General features: G+C 34.3%; 1 protein-coding gene across 1 annotated transcript in view; it reads left to right on the top strand.

The window, feature by feature from the left end:
• Positions 1 to 22,414, top strand: part of CDKL3 (cyclin dependent kinase like 3) — a 54,951-nt gene extending 32,537 nt beyond the window's left edge. The window contains 10 exon segments of the mRNA XM_081303438.1: positions 694 to 806; positions 2,428 to 2,567; positions 3,102 to 3,190; positions 6,276 to 6,429; positions 6,533 to 6,861; positions 15,361 to 15,454; positions 16,485 to 16,647; positions 17,425 to 17,501; positions 17,503 to 17,523; positions 22,001 to 22,414. Of these exon segments, the coding sequence (XP_081159564.1) occupies positions 694 to 806; positions 2,428 to 2,567; positions 3,102 to 3,190; positions 6,276 to 6,429; positions 6,533 to 6,861; positions 15,361 to 15,454; positions 16,485 to 16,647; positions 17,425 to 17,501; positions 17,503 to 17,523; positions 22,001 to 22,060 (1,240 nt within the window). The 3' untranslated portion in view covers positions 22,061 to 22,414.
• The last annotated feature ends 444 nt before the right edge of the window (positions 22,415 to 22,858 follow it).

Here is a 22,858-nt window from a genome sequence, read left to right as displayed (position 1 = left end):
CAAAAGTATATACAATTTAAAATTTGTTATCTTTTGTTAATTTCCTTCCAAAGAAGTTGTATAAGTTTTCTCTCCTGGACTAGTACAAAGAAATATTCATTTCCCATAGCTTCACAAATATAATACATATCAGTTATTATAATCCTTGTCATTTGGATCAATGAAAAATAAATCTCATAGTGATTATTTATATTTCTTCTAAATGTGAGATTGAGTATCTTTTATTTATTTACAAGTCCTATGAATAAGAACAATCTTTTTAAAAGCATCATGTGGAAAAAAATTTGGATTATGGCTGACTCACAATGGGCTAAGATAAATAAAATAATAAGGGTAAAATATTTGAGACTTTTAATTTTTACTTTTAAAACATGAGACTTTAGTATTCAAATCTAATTCATAAACCGCTTATGATAATATGCTTATATAAGTATATGAAAAAATTTTAGAATTAGTTACTTTTTATCTGGATTATTTCAGGGCTTCTTGTGCAACTTAAATACAAGTTATTTAATGTTATTAATAAAATGCGATAATATTTAATGTTTAAACTAAAGTTAGCATATGATGCTACAGTGAAAATTTTAATGATACCACTTAACATTCTTGTTTCTTTGGCCTTGATCTTATTTTAAAAGTATTTTTAAAATAGATAATCTTGATGAAAAAGTAATTTACTTGGGTTTGTTTCAGGCCAGTGGATATCTGGGCTTTGGGCTGTATGATCATTGAGATGGCCACTGGAAATCCCTATCTTCCTAGCAGTTCTGACTTAGATTTACTTCATAAAATTGTTTTAAAAGTAGGTAGGTATTAATGAAATATTCTATTACATGCCTAAATAAATATTACCAGATAAATTCTGTTTGATTTTCAAAGTTAGTTTTTCTGCCTAAAAACAGGGAAGCATATTGTTTGGATAAATGATGGCAGATGGATGCCTGGGGCTGATAGAGAAGGTAGAAAATTTTCTGTTTTTACAAATAATATTTTCTTTTCCAGGATGCAGATAGCTAAGCCATATGTTGATGGTTGGTGCTAAGAAAAACAGTACAAAAGGAATGTATTTCACACTGTCTAAAAGTTGTTGTTAATTTTTGCCTTCTACAAATATTTGTACTTTTAAAATAAGATCTTTTGAACAATAGAATTGAGTCAAATTTTTTTAAAGCATTTGGAAATAGAAACACCAATTATTTATTTAGAAACCATTCTCTTCAACCAAACCAAACTAAAACAAAACGAAAAACCTCAGGGTACTTAAAATAACTTATTCAAGAATATATTTGAGGGCAGGGGTGGTGGCTCAGTGGTAGAGCACTTGCCTGGCATGTGTGAGGCACTGGGTCCTTAGCACCACATAAAAATAAATAAAAATAAAGATATAAAAAGAATATATTTGATGAGGGCTAGGGGCATAGCTCAGTGTTAGAATACTTGTCTATCATACATGAGGCCCTGGATTCCATCCCTAGTACAACACTCAGAAAAAGAATATATTTGATGACAAACAAAAATTAAAGAAATATATTTGATGAGAGTTTTAACTATTTGATGATCTGCTTTAATTACTCAAATATTTTGGTGGTTAGCCTTGCACAGGGTATTTCAACAATTTGTTTTTAATATTTCTGAATGAAGAGCTCAAGGAGCACTTTGTGTGGTAGGAAAGATATACATAAACATAATTTTACAGGATTATGAGGAAGGAACTGGGAACAATTATGAAAACAATGAAATCTAGATAAATATTGACTTAAGATACTGTTCAGAGCCTTAAAACATCAACTTCTTTTGTGTCTTCTTTAAAGTTCTGGTTAGGAGATTAATGTTAGAAGGAATCTTAGAGAAAATTAGATTAATCCCGTAATTTTACAGATAAATTCAGCCATAAAAAACAAAGAGATTTGCTCAGTCACAGAACTAGTTATAGCAAAATGGATGCTAGACTTAGTTCTCTCCACTCTTATTTATAGTTCTTTCCACTCTACTACTAGTCTGTAGTCTTGTTTCATCTTATGTAATATTTTGATTTTAAAATAATTTTAATGTTTTAGCTGTTTTGAGTAAGGCTGTAATCTGTTTTGCTGATGAACTTGTAGTTCAACTATTTAGATACCAATAAGGAAATATGTAAAAGTTTAAAAATGCTTTTTGGGGTAATAGTACATGTCTTACAGTTTGGGAAAAGAAAACAAACCTGATGTGCCATATTATGCTACCTGTGTATTATTAACAGTTTACTAGCGAAACCTCAATTTTTTATGACATTCAGATAGTTTCTTGTTCAACTTTGAAAAATTTAAAAAACTGTTACTCTTTCTTGTCTGGGTTTTTAGTAATTTAGTGGAAATCACATGGCAATTTGATTATTTTGATTGTAGATAATTTCTATGTTTTCTTATAAGTATGTATTTCTCTTTTCAGGCAGTTTGACACCTCACTTGCAGAATATCTTTACTAGGAGTCCTATTTTTGCTGGGGTAGTCCTTCCTCAAGTTCAACACCCCGAAAACGCAAGGAAAAAATATCCAAAGCTTAATGGATTGCTGGCCGATATAGTTCATGTATGTTAAGATTAATAATGTATATCTGAGAAATTTGCATAAATTATAATACTATTTTAAAATATTACTTTAGGGCTGGAGATATAGCTTAGTGGTAGAGCACTTGCCTAGCACATGTGAGTCTCTAGGTTTGATCCCCTGTATCATATATACAGAAAAAATTATCCAGTTTAGCATATCACTAATCATGTTTCCAGATCTGTCAAATGCAAATGATTTCCCATGAACTTTCTACCATACAGGGCTGACAAGAGGACCAAAATGAGCTAAATAATTTCTGTTCATCACAGAAACACACTGAGCTTTGCTTTGGCTAGAATTATTGAATATTTAACCTGTAATAATGCTTTACAAGTAAAAATTTCTTAGGGAAATAAATGATCAGAACATACTGTCAGAAATTCCTGAGCTTTAATTTCATCTTTTCTCTCTCATCTCTGGGTAATTGACTATTTCTAAGAATCATTTGTCAAATAAATTTAATTTTTGCCCTGTTAGAACTCACTGATTATCAAAATATTTTTTATTTTCTAGGCTTGTTTACAAATTGATCCTGCTGAGAGGACATCCTCTACTGATCTTTTGCATCATGAGTATTTTACTAGAGATGGATTTATTGAAAAGTAAGCATTTGAGTGAATGTGGTCTTTTAAGTATTTTTAAGTTTTTTAAAAAATTTATACATGACAGCGGAATGCATTATAATTCTTATTACACTATAGAGCACAATTTTTCATATCTCTGGTTGTATACACAGTATATTCACACCAATTCATGACTTCATACCTGTACTTTGGATAATAATGTTTTGGATACTTTAGGAAATTTTACTAGCAGGAGAATTGCTGGGTAGGTTAATGTTATCAAATAACTTAACAAAAGCGTAATGAGTTATTGTTGCAGGTGCAGACTATATGATAGACTTACAGGTATCATGGATGAAAATTTAAATAAAATTAATGAAAGCTGACATCATAACACATTTACAATATTCTAGGCAGTGTGATATGTTTTCCATTCTACAATTTCAGAGTCATCAGAGAGCAGAAATAACATTAAATAGACAATCAATACCTTTTAGCTCCCATTTGGGCCTCTCACTCATAAAATAATTGGTTATTCCTCTTTTGATAGCATCTTTGATCTTTATACTATAATTAGCACTTCCCAAATTATTTTTTATTTCCTTATTCTCTGCTGTGAGACTTGCTTTCTGATCCTACCCACTAAATTTGAAGTTCCCTGAAGATAGGGGCCATAATTCTTTAGACCTTCTGTGTCTCACATGGACAATTAAGATTCAATCTTCAGCCTTATTTCTAAAAATCATTATTTTGTATCTGGGTTTTGAAAGAAACAAGAAAGGTTTCTTATTAATTGCAGAATCACTCAGTTTGCCTGTGGACATGAATTCAGAAATGTGGACAGCAATTTAAATGTGATGGAGTTAAGGTCAGGGATGAAAAAGTCTGAGAACTGCCACTAAACAGAAAAAAGGCAAAGAAAAGAGAATCCTTGAGAGTAACTAGAACTTCAAGCATTTCAAGAATTTTACTCTAAAACAAAAAAATAAGAAGATTTATTAATGAACATGCCATTGGTAAAAAGTACCAATCATTACATAAGAAAGTTGCTTCATATAAATTCCATATAGATTAAGTTGATATCTCCTGGGTGTTTAGCTATTAGGATTTTACTATTACAGGGTGAAAGCAACTTGAGTTCAAATTATGGAACTCTCAGAAAATGTTTGGGTAAGACTTTTTCCTTTGATACGACGCCTCTTTCCTTTGTGGACCTTCTTCAGTGCAAGGGAGGTTTTATTGCTTTGTTTTTTAAGTACCAGAGATTGAACCCCCAGGGGTGCTTAACTACTAAGCACATCCCTAACCCTTTTTAATATTTGATTTAGAGACAAGGTCTCACTGAATTGCTTAGAGTCTCATTAAGTTGCTGAGGCTGGCTTTGAACTGGTGATCCTCCTGCTTCAGCCTCCCAAGCCACTGGGCTTACAGGCATGCGCCACTGCGCCCATCTGTGCAAGGAATTTTAACAGAAGTGTGACATTTTCTAATTTAGTCAAACTAATCATACTGGAGATTTTTTTCTTTCTTTTTGGTACTGGGGATTGAACTGCACCTGGCACACACTGGAGATATGCACATACAGGATATTTTAATTTTAGGTGGACATAATATTTTTATTTTTACATTTATGTGGTGCTGAGGATCGAACCCAGTGCCTCATGCATGCAAGGTGAGCACTCTACCACTGAGCCACAACCCCAGCCCCAATAGGAGATTTTTTACATCTCCTCACACTGCCTGTTATTAGACATGTGCAACGCCCAGCTGACAAGAGTGGACTGGACTAGGGAACAATTCATTATGGACTAGTATTTCAAAACTTTCCAAAACCAATGGCAGTTGTGGCTTTTGGAATATCGATTTTGGAATTTTGAACCATAGAAATAAATTTTCCATTAAAAAATAAATAACTTCTCAAAAGAAAGAAAGTCAAACTAAAATCAAAACAATCATCCTTCATTTTTGATGTATTATGTAACTTTGTATTGAAAATATTTCTCCAGAGTAATATATCAGAAACTAGGTAGTTCGTCTTTTAAGTCCTGTTACTTTAAGGAACCACAAAAACCACAAAGTGGCCTCAATTGACCTTGAAAAGAATAGATATTTATCAAAACTTTACTTTTGATAAATGAAAAATTAATTTTAAAATTTTATTAATAAAATGTAATTTATTGAATAGAGTTTGTATTACAAAAGGAATCTAAATCACCTGTTTGGTAAAAATTTTACATAGTAGATTCCAATAGCAAAGAAATTATATGCATGTGTGTGTATACATATATATATGTGCATATGTATATATATTTAATGCTGGGGATTGAACCCAGGGGCACTCTTTCACTCAGTTATATTCCCAGTCATTTTTGGTTTTTTGAGACAGGGTCTCGCTATGTTACCCAGGCTGGCGTTGAATTTGTGATTTTCCTGTCTCAGCCTCTGGAGTAGCTGGGATTATAGGCATGTGTCACAATGCCTGGCTAGCAAAGTTTTAAATTTTTACTTTTTGTGTTGGCTCGAGATTGAACCTAGGGCCTCACACATGCTAAGTAAGTATCCTACCAATAAGCCACATCCCCATCCCCCAGGGAGCAGATTCCAGAGGTGAATATTGAGCCATCTCTTTGAGTGCTTTTTTTTTTTTTTTTTTTTTTGGTACCAGGGATTGAACCCAGGGGTGCTCAATCACTGAGTCACATCCCAAGCCCTTTATTTATTTATTTATTTATTTATTTATTTATTTTTCAGTTATAGATAGACACAATACCTTTATTTTATTTATTTATTTTTATGTGGTGCTAAGAATCGAACCCAGTGCCTCGCAACCTGCTACGCAAATACTCTATCACTGAGCTACGACCCTAGTCCCCTGCCCTTTTTAAATAAAATATTTTATTTAGAGACAAGGTCTCGTTAAGTTGATTAGGGCCTTGTTAAGTTGCTGAGGCTGACTTTAAACTCATGATCCTCCTGCGTTAGCAGTTCTTAGCACCCATTTTAATCATGTAGCGTTGTTTATGCTATACTTGAAATGTGAAATAATTGGCTAAATGATTATTGAAAGATAAAATATCAACATAAACTTTAGAACGATTATTGTTGATATTGCTTGTTTTATCAGATTCTTGCCAGAGCTGAGAGCTAAATTATTACAAGAAGCAAAAGTCAATTCATTCATAAAACCAAAAGAGCATTCTAAAGAAAACAAACTTGTGAAAGATGAAAGAAAAGCAATTTATGGCAATATGTTCCTAAGTACTTCAGTTTGGGGAAAGGTAAGAACTTTGCTTTTCGTTTCAGCCAACATAATTGATTTATAATTATCCCTCTAATGGAAAAAAATTCTCATGACTCATATTTTGGATGTGTATATTTCAGGAAGTAGAAAAAGAGAAAAAGCCCAAGGAGATCAAGGTCAGAGTTATTAAAGTTAAAGGAGGAAAAGGAGATATTGCAGAACTGAAAAAGATGGAGTATGAAGGTGGACATGGTCAACAGGATGCAACTGAAAATACTCACACTGTGTGTCAAGATACAAAACCTATAATCAATGAGCCATCAAACTCCGTCAATCCCAGCAGTAACTCCAGTGGTATGAAAGAAGATCCACATGCTGGAGGGTGTATGATAATGCCACCCATCAATCTAACTAGCACTAATTTGATGGCAGCAAGTCTCAATTCAGATATCTCCCACCCCAATCCAAGGTGAGCTGTAATAGAGAAGAGACCTAAGTAATAAAATGTTATTGTATAATAGAAAAAAAGTTGATATGACTGAACTTCTCTTATACATGTACCTTGGTGTCTTAGTCCATCTTCTTTTGCTATGACAAAATACCCAAGGCTGGGTACTTTATTAAGAAAAGAGATTTATTTGGCTCCATATTCTCATGGTGAGAGGGTCCAGGCAAGGGCCCCCTGGCTGCATCATAACATGGCAAAGAAGTGGAGAGGGAATGGGCAGTATATGGAAGGAGCATGTATACAAGCAAGGAAGCAATAGGGATTCAAGGGAAGTTCCTGGCTCCCTTGTAACAACCCTCTTTTGTGGAACGTCCTTCAAGAGTAAAACACGCCCCCAAGAGAAAAGCATTAATCCTTCTTAAAGATCTAATCATCTTCCACTAGGCCTCACCTCTTTTTTTTTTCATCTTAATGATATATTTAATCCAACATATTCAAAATATTTTTTTGCATCTAAAACTCGTTTAATCTTGTTACTAATCAAATAATTACGAATTAAGCCCAAATCATATTGTTTTTTGGTCAAGTATAAGAAACAAGATCTTTTATGTATTAATGAATTGTGTTGTACTATTTTATAAAGGAAATTTTAGCTTGTTCAAACAAGTTCACCAAATGCAGTGTGATAAATGAAAAATAAAAATATAATCAAAATAATTAAACATATATCTTGGAATATGTTAACTCTAAATAATTCTTAGCACCAGTATTGGAATATGCTAGTATTGGAGTATGCCTGTAATCTCAGCAATTCAGGAGGCTGAGGCAGGCGGATGGCCAATCTAAAGCCAGGTTCAGCAACCCAGTGAGGCCCCAAGCAACTCAGTAAGACCCTGTCTAAAAACAAAAAAAATATAAAGGGTGGAGATGTGGCTCTGGGTTAAATTCTGCTACCAAAATAACAAAAACAAACAAATGAATAATTCTTAGGTTAATGAAGAAATAGAAACAGAAATTGCCTACTTTCTTGAACTAAAAACACAATTTATCAAAAGCTGTGTTAAATGGCGCCAAAGTGATACTTAGAAAAAAAAATGATGAGTAATTATCATTGTACTTTTTTTTTTTGGTACTAGGGATTGAACACTGGTGCTTTTTTTTGCAACTGAGTTACATCCCCATCCCTTTTTACATTTTTAATTTGAGACATGGTCTCACTAAGTTGCTTAAGGCTTCACCCACCTGCTAAGGCTGGCCCTGAACCTGAGATGAGGATCTCCTCCTTAGTCTCCCAAACTGCTGTAATCACAGGAATACACTACCATGCCTGGTTATCACTGTACTGTCAATCTTTGTGGTGTTCTAAGTTTTCAACTCATGAATTATTATTTTATTATAATAGTAATCATTTTTTATTGGCACATTATAATTATACCTAACAGTGGGATTTGTTCTAATATATTTATATGTGCACACAATAAAACGTATAATTTGAACAATTTCATTCCTCAGTACCTCCCCTTTCCATCTCCTCCCTCCCCTGATCCCTTCTTCTATTCTGCTGCTCTCCCTTCTATTTTTTAAAAATTTGTTCTAATTGGTTATACATTACAGTAGTATGCATTTTGACACATTGTACACAAATGGAATACAATTTCTCATTCCTCTGTCTGTGCATGGTGTAGAGTCACACCAATAGTGTAATCATACATGTATAGGGTAATAATGTCTGTCTCATTCTATTGTTCTTCCCATCCCCACAACCCCACCCTTCCCCTCACTCTACTCTGCACAATGCAAAGTTCCTTGATTCTTCCCTATCTCCCCCTCTCACAATGGATCAGCATCTGCTTATCAGAGAAAACATTTGGCCTTTGGCTTTTTGGGATTGGCTTATTTCACTTAGCATGAGGTTCTCTAGTTCCATTCATTTACTTGCAAATGCCATAATTTCATTTTTCTTTAAAGCTAAGTAATATTCCATTATGTATAAGTACCACATTTTCTTTATCCATTCATATGTTGAAGGACAACTAGGTTGGTTCCATAGTTTAGCTATTGTGAATTGAGCTGCTATAAACATCAATATGGCTGCATCACTGTAGTATGCTGATTTTAAACCAAGGAGTGGGATAGCTGGGTCAAATGGTAGTTCCATTCCAAGTTTTCTGAGGAATTTTCATTCTGCTTTCCAAAGTGGTTGCATAAATTTGCAGTCCCACCAGCAGTGTATGAGTGTACCTTTTGATACACATCCTCACCAACATTTATTATTGGTTACAGGGATTGAACCTAGGGGTGCTCAACCACTGAGCACATCCTCACCAACACTTATTATTGCTTGTTTTCTTGATAATTGCCATTCTGATTGGAGTGAGTTAAACCTTAGAGTAGTGTTGATTTGCATTTCTCTAATTGATAAAGATGATGAACATTTTTTAAAATATTGTTTAGTAGTCCATGGACCTTTATTTTATTTATTTATATGCAATGCTGAGAATCGAACCCAGTGCCTCACACATGCTAGGCAAGCACTGTGCCACTGAGCCACAACCCCAGCCCCAGAGATGATGAACATTTATCCATATGTTTGTTGATTGATTGTATTTCTTATTCTGTGACGTGTCTGTTCAGTTCCTTAGCCCATTTATTGATTGGGTTATTTGGTTTTTCGGTGCTAATATTTTTGAGTTCTTTATATATCTTGGGAATTAGTGCTTTGTCTGAGGTGTGTGTGGTAAAGAATTTTTCCCATTCTGTAGGCTTTCTATTCACATTATTGATTGTTTCCTTTGCTGAAAAGAAACTTTTTAGTTTTAATCTATCCCATTTATTGATTCTTATTTTTTCTTCTTTTGCTTTAGGAGTCTTGTTAAGGAAGTCAGGTCCTAAGCTGACATGATGAAGATTTGGGCCTACTCTTTCTTCTTTTAGGCACAGGGTCTCTGTCCTAGTGCCTAAGTCTTTGATCCACTTTGAGTTGGTTTTTGTGCAGGGTGAGAGATAGAGGTTTAATTTCATTTTGCTGCATATAGAGTTCCAGTTTTCCCAGCACTATTTGTTGAATAGGCTATCTTTTCTCCAATGTATGTTTTTGGTGCCTTTGTCTAGTAATAAGATAACCCAATTTATATCAGTTTGTCTCAGTGTCTTCTATTTTGTACCATTTGTCTACATGTCTATTTTTGTGCCAATACCATGCCATTTTTGTTACTATTGCTCTATAGTGTAGTTTAAGTTCTGGTATTGAGATGCCTCTTGCTTCACTCTTCTTGCTAAAGATTGCTTTGGCTATTCTGGGTCTCTTATTTTTCCAAATGAATTTCATGATTGCTTTTTCTAGTTCTATGAAGAATGTAATTGGGATTTTAATAGGATTTGCATTAAATCTGTAAAACAGTTTCGGTAGTATGGCCACTTTAATAATATTAATTCTGCCTATCCAAGAGCATGGGAAGTCTTTCAATCTTCTAAGGTCTTCTTCAATTTCTTTCTTTAGTGTCCTGTAGTTTTCATTGTAGAGGTCTTTCACCTCTTTTGTTAGATTGATTCCCAAGTATTTTATTTATTTAGTTTTTGAGGGTATTGTGAATGGAGTAGTTTTACTAATTTCTCTTGCAGTGGATTCATTACTTGTGTATAGAAATACATTTGATTTATGGGTATTGATTTTATATCCTGCTACTTTGCTGAATTTATTTATTAGTTTTAGAAGTTTTTTGGTGGAATTTTTTTGAATCTTCTAAATATATTCTATATATTTATGTCATCAGCAAATAGTGATAGTTTGAGTTCTTCTTTAGCTATTTGCATACTTTTAATTTCTTTCTTCTGTCTGATTGCTCTCGCTAGATTTTTAAGGACTATGTTAAATAGAAGTGGTGAAAGAGGGCATCCCTGTCTTGTTCCAGTTTTTAGAGGGAATGTTTTCAATTTTCTTCATTTAGAATGATGTTGGCCTTGGGCTTAGCACAATGTTGAGGTATGTTCCTACTATCCCTAGTTTTTCTAGTGTTTTGAACATGAAGAGGTGCTACATTTTGTCAAATGTTTTCTCTGCATCTATTGAGATAATCATATGATTCTTGTCTTTACATCTATTGATATTAAGTATTATGTTTATTGATTTCTATATGTTGAACCAACCTTGCATCCTTGAGATGAACTCCACTTAATTGTGATGCACTATCTTTTTAATATGTTTTTGTATGTGATTTGCCAGAATTTTAATGAGAACTTTTGCATCTATGCTCATCAGGGATATTGGTCTGAAGTTTTCTTTCCTTGATATGTCTTTTTCTGGTTTTGGTATCAGTGTGATAACTAGCCTCATAGAACAAGTTTGGAAGAGTTCCTCCCTTTTCTATTTCATGGAATGATTTGAGGAGTATTGATGTTAATTCTTCTTTGAAGGTCTTGTAGAACTCTGCTGAGAATCCATCTGGTCCTGGACTTTTCTTGGTTGGTAGGCTTTTCATTTCTTGAAATTGATCTATTTATATTATGTGTGTCCTCCTGATTCAGTTTGTGGAGAGCATATGTCTCTAAAAGTTTGTTGATGTCTTCAATATTTTCTATTTTATTGGAGTATAAATTTTCAAAATAGTTTCTAATTATCTTCTGTGTTTCAATAGTGTCACTGTGATATTTCCTTTTTCATCACAAATTTTAATAATTTGAGTTTTCTCTATCCTTCTCTTTATTAGAGTAGCTAGGGTTTATCAATTTTATTTATTTTTTCAAATAATCAATTTTTTGTTTTGTCAATTTTTTCAATTGTTGCTTTTGTTTCAATTCCATTGATTTCAGCTTTGATTTTAATTATTTCCTGTATTCTACTACTTTTAGTGTTGATTTGTTCTTCTTTTTCTAGGGCTTTAGATACAATGTTAGGTAATTTATTTGTTGACTTTTTACTCTTTTAATGAATGAGCTCAATGCAATGAACTTTTCTCTTAGCACTGCCTTCATAGTGTCCCAGAGATTTTCTTATGTTTTATCGGTGTTCTCATTTATCTCTAAGAATGTTTTTATCTCCTCCCTGATGTCTTCTGCTGTCTATTGTTCCTTCAATAGCATATTATTTAGTCTCCGGGTGTTGGAGTAGCTTCTATTTTTTATTTTATCTGATTTCTAGTTTCATTCCATTATGATCTCATAGAATGCAGGATAGTATCTCTATTTTTTTTTGTATTTGCTGAGAGTTGCTTTGTGGCATAACATATAGTGTATTTTAGAGAAAGATTTATGTGCTACTGAGAAGAAGGTGATTCACTCAATGATGGATGAAATACTCTCTATATATTGTCTGTTAAGTCTAAATCATTGGTTGTATTATTTAGTTTTATAGGTTCTTTGTTTAGTTTTTGTTTGGAAGATCTATCCAGTGGTGAAAGAGGTGTGTTAAAGTCACCTATTTAATTCTTGAAATTGAGAAGGGTTTGTTTGATGTACGTTGATGCACCGTTGTTTGGAGCATAAATATTTATAATTGTTATGTTTTATTGACATACAATTCCCTTAAGCAGTATAAAATATCCTTCTTTATCCCTTATGACTAACTTTGGTTTGAAGTCCACGTTGTCTGATATGAGGATAAAACCCCTGCTTGTTTATGCAGCTTGTTTATGAGCGATATGTTTTTTCCCAACCTTTCATCTCAGTCTGTGGATGTCTATTCCTAGGAGGTGAGTCTCTTAAAGACAGCATATTTTTTTTCTTTAATCCAATCTGCAAGTCTATGTCTTTTGACTGATGTATTTAGGCCATTAACATTCAGGGTTATTATTGAGATATCCTTTGTATTCCTGGTCACTTCGGTTTATTTTTGGTTTTTAACTCAAGTTTCTCCTTTGATTGGCTTTTCCTTTAGTGTAGGCTCCTGTCTTTGCTGGTTTTCATTTCCTCCTTGTGAAATATTTTGCTGAGAATGTTCTGTAGTGCAGGCTTTCTAGATGTGAATTCTTTTAATTTTTGTTTATCATGGAAGGTTTTTAATCTTCAAATCTGAAGCTTGATTTTGCTGGATTAAGATTCTTGGTTGGGGGCTGGGGTTGTGGCTTAGTGTTAGAGCGCTCACCTAACAAGTGCGGGATGCTGGGTTCGATCCTCAGCACCACATAAAAATAAATAAATAAATTAAATAAAGGGATTGTGTCCAACTACAACTAGAAACAAACAAAAAAAAAAAAACAACAATAATAACAACAACAAAAGATTCTTGGTTGGCATTCATTTTCTTTTAGAGCTTGATATGTGTTGTTCTAGAACTTCCTCGCATTGAGAGTCTGGTTTAAGAAATTAGCTGAAATTCGAATTGGTTTCCTCCTGTATGTAATTTGATTTTTTTCTCTCATAGCCTTTAAAATTCTTTTCTTATTCTGTATGTTAGTCATTCTCCTTATAATGTGCCTTGGTATGGGTCTGCTGTAATTTGGGGTCCTATAAGCCTCTTATAATTTTCCGTTTCATTCTTTAGATTTGGGAAATTTTCTGATATTATGTCTTTGAAAAGACTGTGCATTCCTTTGGTTTATATCTCCATATCTTCATGTATTCACATAAATCTTAAATTTGCTCTTTTCATGTTATCTCATATTTCTTGGAAGTTCTTTTCATGGTTTCTTACCATCTTCTCTGTGCCGTTGACTTTATTTTCAAGAGTATGTATTTTGTCTTCATTGCCTAAGGTTCTGACTTCCAAATGGTCTAGTCTGTTGATGATACTTTCCATTGAAATTTTAATTTGGTTTATTGTTTACTTCATTTTGAGGATTTCTGCTTGATTCCTTTTTATAATCTCTGTCTCTTTATTGAAGTGATCTTTTACTTCCTATATTTTCCCTCTGATACCATTCTTTATTTTGAAGATCAGCCTAACTATGTACCTTCTAAATTGCTTCTCTGGCATTTCTTCTACTGTGTTATCTATGGCTTCTATTGTTGGAAAATCTTGGTTTATTTGAGGCACTTTGTTCCCTTGTTTTTTCATGTTTTTTGTGTGTCTTCCCATCTAGCAGTATGGATCTGAGGCAGTACAGTTTCTACCCTGTAGTCTTATAGTGTCCTTGAAGGCTTCCAATACCTCATCTGCAGGTACTGTAATGGGCTTCCAGGGGGCAGCAGGCAGTCTGTGGGTAGTCTTTAAGATAACAGCAGCAATCCTGGAGGTTGGCTGGTGGACAATGGGCAGGCAAGAGGCAGGCAAATGGCCAAATGGCGGATGATAGGCAGCAGTAAACAAGCAGTCTGTGCTCGAAAGGCAGGCGATATGCTGGTAGACAACAGAAGGAAGGTAAACAGCAGGGTATCAGTGGGCAATGATGGCTACTTTGCAGAGAAACAGTAGTTCCTCTCTTCATATCCTGAGTTACGCAGCCACGAGGAATGAAGCTTCCCTCTAGTTCGCCATCTTGGATCCTCCTAGGCCTCCCCTCTTAAAGGTTTCACCACCTCTCAGCACCATCACATTGGGACCAAGCTTCCAGCACATGGACTTTGGGGGACAAACCGTATCTGAACCATAGCAGGTGATACAACAAAGTAAGCTTTATTCTATATCATAACAAATTCTCTAAATATAGAAAGGATAATAAGAAATAATCTTTATTAGTCAAATGGCATTTTAAGGTCAAATCTTTTGGCAGGAAAACAGCATATTGGGTCAGTTTTAGATTTAACCTCTGATGAGAGACTGGTATCTTGAGTCTGATTAATTGTGGACAGTGTATTGAATGGTGAGAGACTGTCTAGCAAATCATTAGGATTATTTATAAATTCATCTATTGTGATTGTATGTAAGGAAGGAGACAAGCTTCATTCATTAGTTCAAGCAGATTCTTTTAGTGGTTTTTTTTTTTTTTTTTTGAGGGGGCCTACCTGGGGATTGAACTTGGGTGTTTTACCACTGAGTTACTTGCCTAGTCCCTATTTTAAAACAGGGTCTTGCTAAATTGCTGAGAGTCTCACTAAGTGCTGAGATTGGCCTCAAACTTTCCATCTTCCTGCCCCAGCCTCCCAAGTTACTGGAATTACAGGCATGCGTCACCATACCTAGCAATCCAAGCAGATTCTAGCAGACTTTTTTGGACTGGCAGATTGTAAGGATTAGTGGTCTGCAGACATGAACAAGTGAACATGTCCATCCAAAGGTGCAGTAGGTTACACACTATAATAGCCCGATTGTTCTTGATCCCAAAACCATGGTGTCATAATTGTGATTATAAGCCAGTCTTAGACAGTAAGCTCATATGAGATCCAAGTTCAGGACAGTCAGAAGAGATCAAGTAGGCCAGCAGTAGTAACTCCATGACATATTCATTACCACATGTTAGCCATGCATTAGTTTTCCTCATTACCACTTCTCTCTTTAGAGCTCTTGGTACTTAAAGACAGCCAATCACTTTTTGGTCCTCAGTGTTCTAACGGTAGACATCCATGGTGTAACTTACACATCTTGAAACTAAAACAGAGGCACTTCTGGGGAGTTCTAATAACTTCTCATTTATTTTTAAATAATAGGTTAACTGAAAGAGCAAAAAAGAGACGCACTTCTTCACAATATGTTGGACAAGTTATATCTAATAGCAGGCAAGAGGACACAGGTCCCACTCAAGTAAGACAAGAAGCTAGTCATTAAAATGTGGCCTCTTTTAACATTAGCCCCCTTTTCCTTTTCTCTGTTTTTGGGATTCCAACATTTAAAAAATATGCTTTTAGTTTCTTTCATTTACTTATTTTTTTTAATGGTACTGGGGGTTAAACCCAGAACCTTGTACACGGTAAACATGCAATGTACCACTGAGCTACATCTCCAGATTTCATGTTCTTGAGTTGATAATAGGCCATTATTTCCTTATTGTTTTCACAATTTTAGTTAATTTTCTATATTTTAAGTTTTGTATTTAATGTGAGACTTAGAATAAATTAAAATTTCTACCTTTAAAAGTCACAAAAATATTTTAAATATTTTATTCTGGATTAAAAACAACTGCCAAATATATACTACTTACTTTCACTAGAAAAAAATAATCGGTGTAGTTCATCCACCCTCACCAATTTTTATATAGGAAAGTGGTTTATTCACAATTGAAGCACGGGCTCAGTTTAATAATGAAAATGATGTCAACACAAACCTATCTAAGAGTAGGTGATCTAAGTACATTTCTGTACATTTGTGGAGTGGGATACTGTACAATTACACTGCCTTAACAAAGTTTTTTGATCTTTTACCAAATGATCAAAAATAGGTAGACAAATGTTTTCCAAATGCCATTCATAAGTAGTTTTTTTTTTTTTTAGTTTTCCCAGTGTTCACAAAGTGTGTAATTTTATAAAATAGGAAAGTGAACTGAAGCAATTTTTCCAAAGAATGCAATAGATGGTACTAGAACTTAAAAGTTAAGATTCTGGTTCTCTGGAGCAAGACTGTTATTTTCAGAATAATAAATATACTAAAAGTTTGTTTTTTGAAACTTACATTGGAGTTTGATCTGTTTATATGTTTAATGGTATTCTATTCTACTTCTTAATTTTAAATAATTGTTGTTATAATTTGCATCATCCAAATGGTTAGCAATTCTAGGCTTGTCATTCTACAATAGTTACACACATTTCTTTAAGCTAGCTCTCATTTGTTTGTTTAGAGCCAAATGGAGAAGCATGTATTGAATGAGCGAATAGGTCCAAGCCACCAAATGGCAAATGGGAACAAACAGAAGCTGAATTTTTCCAGATCTGACAGGAAAGAATTCCATTTCCCTGAATTGCCTTTCACAATACAGTCAAAGGAGATGAAAGGAATGGAAGGTACACATTTGCTGCTTAGCTGCATAAATCTTCGGATGATAACATGTACAGGACTTTTTTTTTGTAATACAGGTTATAGTATGATTTGAAAATAGTAAATTATTGAGAAAAACATTTTCCATTGTTGAGATTTCAAATAAAGGATGATACAAATGAGATAATTTAAAAACCCATTACATCCCAAGTTTTCAATTCTATATAGTACAATGGGACACAATGGGTTAAAGAGGTGTTAAGACAGCTTAAAAAGGTAAATTTTTAATTCATTCAATGTTGAAATGTTAGGACAGCATGCAAAGAAGGTGGTTTTGGTTCAGTAAATGACCTGGAATAAATCACCTTTCTATAATTATTTGACCAGGAATGTTGTATGTGCTTTAGGCACCCAAGGATTTCATAGATTGATTTATAAATTTAAGATTTATCTTAAAATGAAACTTTTTTTTTTGCCAAGTTATGTTTTTTGAAGAATAGTGACACCTTGTGAAAATATGATATAATAGCAAGACTGTAGTACTTGTACACTTATGAGGAATTACCTGATCTGCTTAGTAATACTTAGGATAAAAATATATTCCTTTAATACTAGACTCTGAATTATAAAACAGTTTACCGTATTTTATTATTGTAACTCATGATTCATTTATTTCCTTTGTAATAAACTAAGAAACCAACTGTAGTGGACTTCAGAATTTCCATTTGAAATTCTTGAAAAGGAGAGTAAAATTTCCAAGTATGAATAACGAATTTTCATTGTTTTATATATTTTTGCAAAAGTTAAACAGATAAAAGTGCTGAAAAGGGAGTCAAGGAAAACAGATTCATCTAAAATACCAGCTTTATTTAATATGGGTCAAAAACCAAGAAAAACAAGAGGTAAAACTTTTTTGCTTATAGCTTTTACTAAGCAATGTTATTTAAAGTCCTTGATTCTTTATAAATTCAGTTGTTACTAATGGAAAGCTATATAAAAATTCAGAATTCTGTAATCTTCAAACTCTGGAAAGAGAACTATATCTTTCTAGAATAACCAATCATAAATGTTTCTAAAAGTTATTTTGGGGGGTATTAAATAACAGCCCTCATTTTTTATGTTTGGTTTGTTTTTGAGATGGAGCCTTGCTATATTGCCCAGGCTAGTCTGGAACCCTTGGGCTCAAGTAATCTTCCCATATCAGCCTCCCCAGTATTAATGGTATTAATATGGGAGTATTAATGGTATTCTATTCTACTTTAAAAAAAATATGCCTGGCATATCAGCTCTCATTTGAATTTTGAATGACAAGAATACACAGTACTTAGGGAAAATAGCAACTGTGTGTTGTCAAACATCAAGCAATTAATCCATACCAATGAAAATGACAGTTAAGATATAAACATCTGGTTACATGGGCCACCAGCATATATATTCGATTTAGCTTCTTTTTGTTTTCTCTCCAATTTATTCCCCATCTCTGCTATTTACCCACATGTCCTATTTTCACAAATATTTGCTCTCAGCTAGCTATCAGGTAATTTCTTAAAATATCCCCTACCCCTATTCACCAGAAAGATTTTTGAATTTTATTTGGAAATTCTGAAGTTTTCAACTCCAAATGAATATCCTTTAAAGGTACTCTTAAGAAAAAAAGCCTGTGCTGAGAACCCAGTGAGTTAAATAATGTAGGTGGCCTCCTAGCTGCCCTTTTGAGGTCAAATCTGTAAATGATTTATCAACTTTATTATCTCTATTTAAAAAAAATTGGCTACATTTATTCATGATAAAATTTTACATACTTATTAAGGAAATTTGAAGAAATTAAAAATACAGAAAATTTTATCTGAAACTGTAAGAAGGCATTTTAACTAAAGCTACTCATAATTTGGAGAACAATATTATTAGACACTATTAGATGTATGCTCCCTGTGGCAATTAGGGCTATGCCTTAGTCTTGATCTCGAACTTGTTAAGAATTCCACAATCCACTTTGCAGAAAAGAGATAATAAAACAAGAAAGCCACTAATGGTCATCTGCTTGTTCATTATAAAAGTAACAAGGTGGCTTTAAACTTATACTTTTGGTGACTTACTAATGTTACAGCTTGTTGCACAGCACACCATTTACACGTATTTTGAATGATTGGGTGAATTAGAGCTCTTGAACTTGTGTAGACTAGTAAGCATTACAGATTTTTATCTTACTGTTCCATGAAAGGCCCCAGGCACAAAACCATTCTAATGCTAGAACAAAAGAAATTCTTAAGGCAGTTCTGTCAATTTTAGGATAGTAAATAAACAGGAAACTGGAAGGAAAGCCCTTTCTTCCTCACGTGATGTAGAGCTCCTAAAAAGATGACTTTTTTGGGAGTGAGGTACCAGGGATTAAACTCAGGGGCACTCCACCATTGAGCCACATCCCAGTCCTATTTTGTGTTTTTATTTATTTGGATACAGGGTCTCACTGAATTGCTTAGCATCTCACTAAATTGCTGAGGCTAGCTTTGAACTCGTGATCCTCCTGTCTCAGCCAAACCAGCCACTGGGATAACAGGTGTGGGCCACAGCGCCTGGCTACTTATTCTCTTGAAAACATATTATGTTATTTTGTTCTCCAGAAAATCATGTCATTGTTTTGTGGTGCTGACGATCAAACCCAGGGCCTTATACATACCAGACAAAGGCTAGACCACTGAGCTACCCATTTCTCAACCTTGATATTGCTTCCCACCCCACTTTAGGAAAGGAGCCTGTTTAGATTTTTTATCTTTATCTTGGTACTTACTATTAAAATTCCATTTTGCTGGATGTGTTGGCACACTTCTGTAATTCCAGCTACTGAGGAGGCTGAGGCAGGAGGATTACAATTCTGAGTCACTGGGATCACAGATGGGTGTGCTCTACCACACCCAGCTAAAATGACCTTCTAAAAAGAGTGACCTTAAAACAAATTATTATTAGAAATAACCAGAAGTCAGTTGTTTATAGTTTATTTGTACTATCTATTCAAAAGTAGTTCTGACAGGTGACTGAAACGGCATATAAGGTGTTGGACCACGATGCAAGAAAAGACCACTGACTCCAATTAAAATCAAATTAAAGCAAGCTTATTATTTCGACCGGCCGGGCTGCCTTTCCCATCAAAATCATGGGAGCCAAGGACAGCCCGAAGCTTCCTTGCAGCCCAGTTTTATAGCCCAAAAAGTTACACAAAGGGGGGGTTACAGATAACAAAACTCTGAGGAGCATAACATAGTTTACATTTTTGCTGGCCCCGACATCAGAATTTATGGAGGTCTTAGAGACTCAGAGAGGGTCGTTATCTGGCCAGGGAAGACCAGAATTTTTGAGGCATCACTAAGGTTTAGGAAAAGGTTGTTATCTGGTCAGGGAAAACCAGGCATGGGTGAGTTCAGGGCACGGGCAGGCATTCCAATCAGCTTTACAACATCAACTAATGGCCAGGCTATACAGACATCCTAATATTTTTACAGAAAACAGAAATGAATCCTTCATAACTTGTGGCAAGCTGGCTTCTGATCTGAAGAGAGAACTAGGCTAGGTATATCATAAGGCTAGTTCAAACACTTTTAATAAATTAATATACAAATTAAGAAAATTTCTAGCCCAGGCACAGTGACACACACCTGTAATCTCAGCGACTGGGGAGGCTGACATAGGAGGATCTTGAGTTCAAAGCCAGCCTTAGCAACCACAAGGTGCTAAGCAACTCAGTGAGACCCTGTCTCTAAAGAAAAAAAAAATAGGTCTGGGTATGTGGCTCAGTGGTTGAGTGCCCCTGGGTTCAATCCTCAGTACCAAAAAAAAAAAAAAAAAAGAAAATAAGAAAATTTCTTCATTTGCTTCGGCAGCACATATACTATATAATTGGAACTGTACAATGAAGATTGGCATGGCCCCTGCACAAGGATGACAGCAAATTCATGAAGTGTTCCATTTAAAAAAAAAATAGATATTTTGAGTCTGTAGTTTTAGAGTACAAGAGAATATGATATGATACATTTTTAACAACATAAGATAGGAGGCTGGGAGTGTAGCACTTGCCTAGCATGCATGAGGGCCTGGATTAGATCCTCAGCAAGGCCAAATAAACAACAACAGTATACAAAACAAAACCCATAAAAACAGGAATAGCAAATCGGATCAAAGTATTTCCTAAATGTACATTAAATTGTTTCTGGCATATTGAAATAGGCATGCATCCCTTGAAGAGGCTCTACAACTAGGGAGAAACCCTAAATTATTGTGAATGAGTAACTTGGGCAAGACGGATGAGTCCATACAAAGGCCACCTTTAGCTCTGTTTGATGGTGATAATGAGGAATACTTTGTTAGAAACAAACCCCAGATGCAAAATACAGTATTCTATCTCTGCTTGCATTTCCTTAGCCAAAGACTCACTGTTTCCTCAGTTAAGGTCCTGTTTCTATTTACTTTTAGAATACAGGAAATGCATAGACTCAAAGGAAGAAGAACCTGCCAGATGTAGAGTAGAAAATGCAGCAGCTGAAAATTCAGGGAATATCAGAATTATAATATGGTTTAAAGAGAATACTTTTTTTAAAAGAGAGAGAGAGAGAGAGAGAGAGAGAGAGAGAGAGAAAGAGAGAGAGAATTTTTTTTAATATTTATTTTTTAGTTTTCGGCGAACACAACATCTTTGTTTGTATGTGGTGCTGAGGATCGAACCCGGGCCGCACGCATGCCAGGTGAGCGTGCTACCACTTGAGCCACATCCCCAGCCCAAGAATGCTTTTTATTAATGTTACATACACAAAAGTGTTGACCAGGGGATCATACAGATTAATCAAAAATCTTGTATAGTTATGTGTATATTCACCTAAATTTGAAATTTATAAAATTTGAATTACTTGTTGTCTTAACTTGAACATTAATTTATAAAAAAATTGCCTGAACTGTATATTCTAATAAAATTGCAGTTTACATTAAGTCAAATAATTTTATTTGAACATCTGTTATTTCAGGCATGTTTGATTAGTGGTCAATCTCAGCTTTGGCTCAGAGTTTTATAATTACAGAAGGGAGTTTCTAAATACGTCATAAAGTGAGATCCCAATGTCTGAGAGCACCAAACATTTGTGGGCAAACAAGTATACGTGATAAACATGAAACATGGGTTTGGTTCCACACTGTACACTCTGAAACAGCATTTAAACAGATTGAGAAATTGTTTAAAAAGATGGAAACTGGATACAGCAAGGAAGCAATTCTTTTGGCCTGACCAGCGTATTTATAATTTAGTTATTTACATATAATGTTAACACAGTCAAGGTTTTAGCAGCATATATTTACATTCTTATCTTTGATTCTTACTAGCTTGGTTTCTAATTTTAGGGTGGAGATGGCCATTGTGAGGGGAAGAATTCGAAGAGGAACAGATTTTTTTTCTGGTAGTGTCTTTTAAATAATGGTAAAAATACAAACTGACAACTTCCCTTTTTAATGTTATATACAATAGAAATGTACCTTGAGCTGTTGCTAAGAGAGCCATCCATCCATCTGCATTAGCCTCATCCAATTGTTTTTGTTTTGTTAGGAAAATATTCACTGTTTTCTTCTTTCTTCTAAGAACTCTGTTGTTGTGATGCTTTGATTTGGAATTATAAAGTCATCTCCTTTCTGTCTGTTTTTTACTTGCCATGATTACTGAGTGGGTAACATTCCCTGTTATATGACACACATTATACTTATACTGAGAGCTTCAAAAGTCAATTATCTCCTAGAACTCTCCAGTTTCCTGAAAACAAATTCTTAATGAAATAGCTAATCCATTATTTTATTTTTAGTATTACAATTGAGCTCTAGCCCTTTTTATTTTTTATTTTGAGACAAGTTCTCACTAAATTGCTTAGGGCCTCATTGAATTGCTGAGGTTGACCTTGAACTTGTGTTCCTCCTGCCTCAGACTCCCATTATTTTAAAAGCTAATCATTACCATTACATGATGAAATATATCTTCTATTGGTCAGCAATAAAAATATAATACTTATAAAATATCTAAAGATAATATGACTTTGAGATGTTAATTCTTTTATCATTTTAAATAATTGGCTACACTCTTCCAGTTTCCCAGTTCCATGTAATAGTACTTTTATGTGGTAAGGACTTTTTCTATTTCATAAAATAAACTGTGCACAACCCAGAGATGGTATACTATCTGACTTTTCTATTGCTGTAACCAAACAACACAGA

Source organism: Spermophilus citellus (genome assembly GCF_964194105.1).
Source record: "Spermophilus citellus genome assembly, chromosome: 1".
Classification (NCBI taxonomy): Eukaryota; Metazoa; Chordata; class Mammalia; order Rodentia; family Sciuridae; genus Spermophilus; species Spermophilus citellus.
This window is presented reverse-complemented; position numbering and strand designations above follow the sequence as displayed.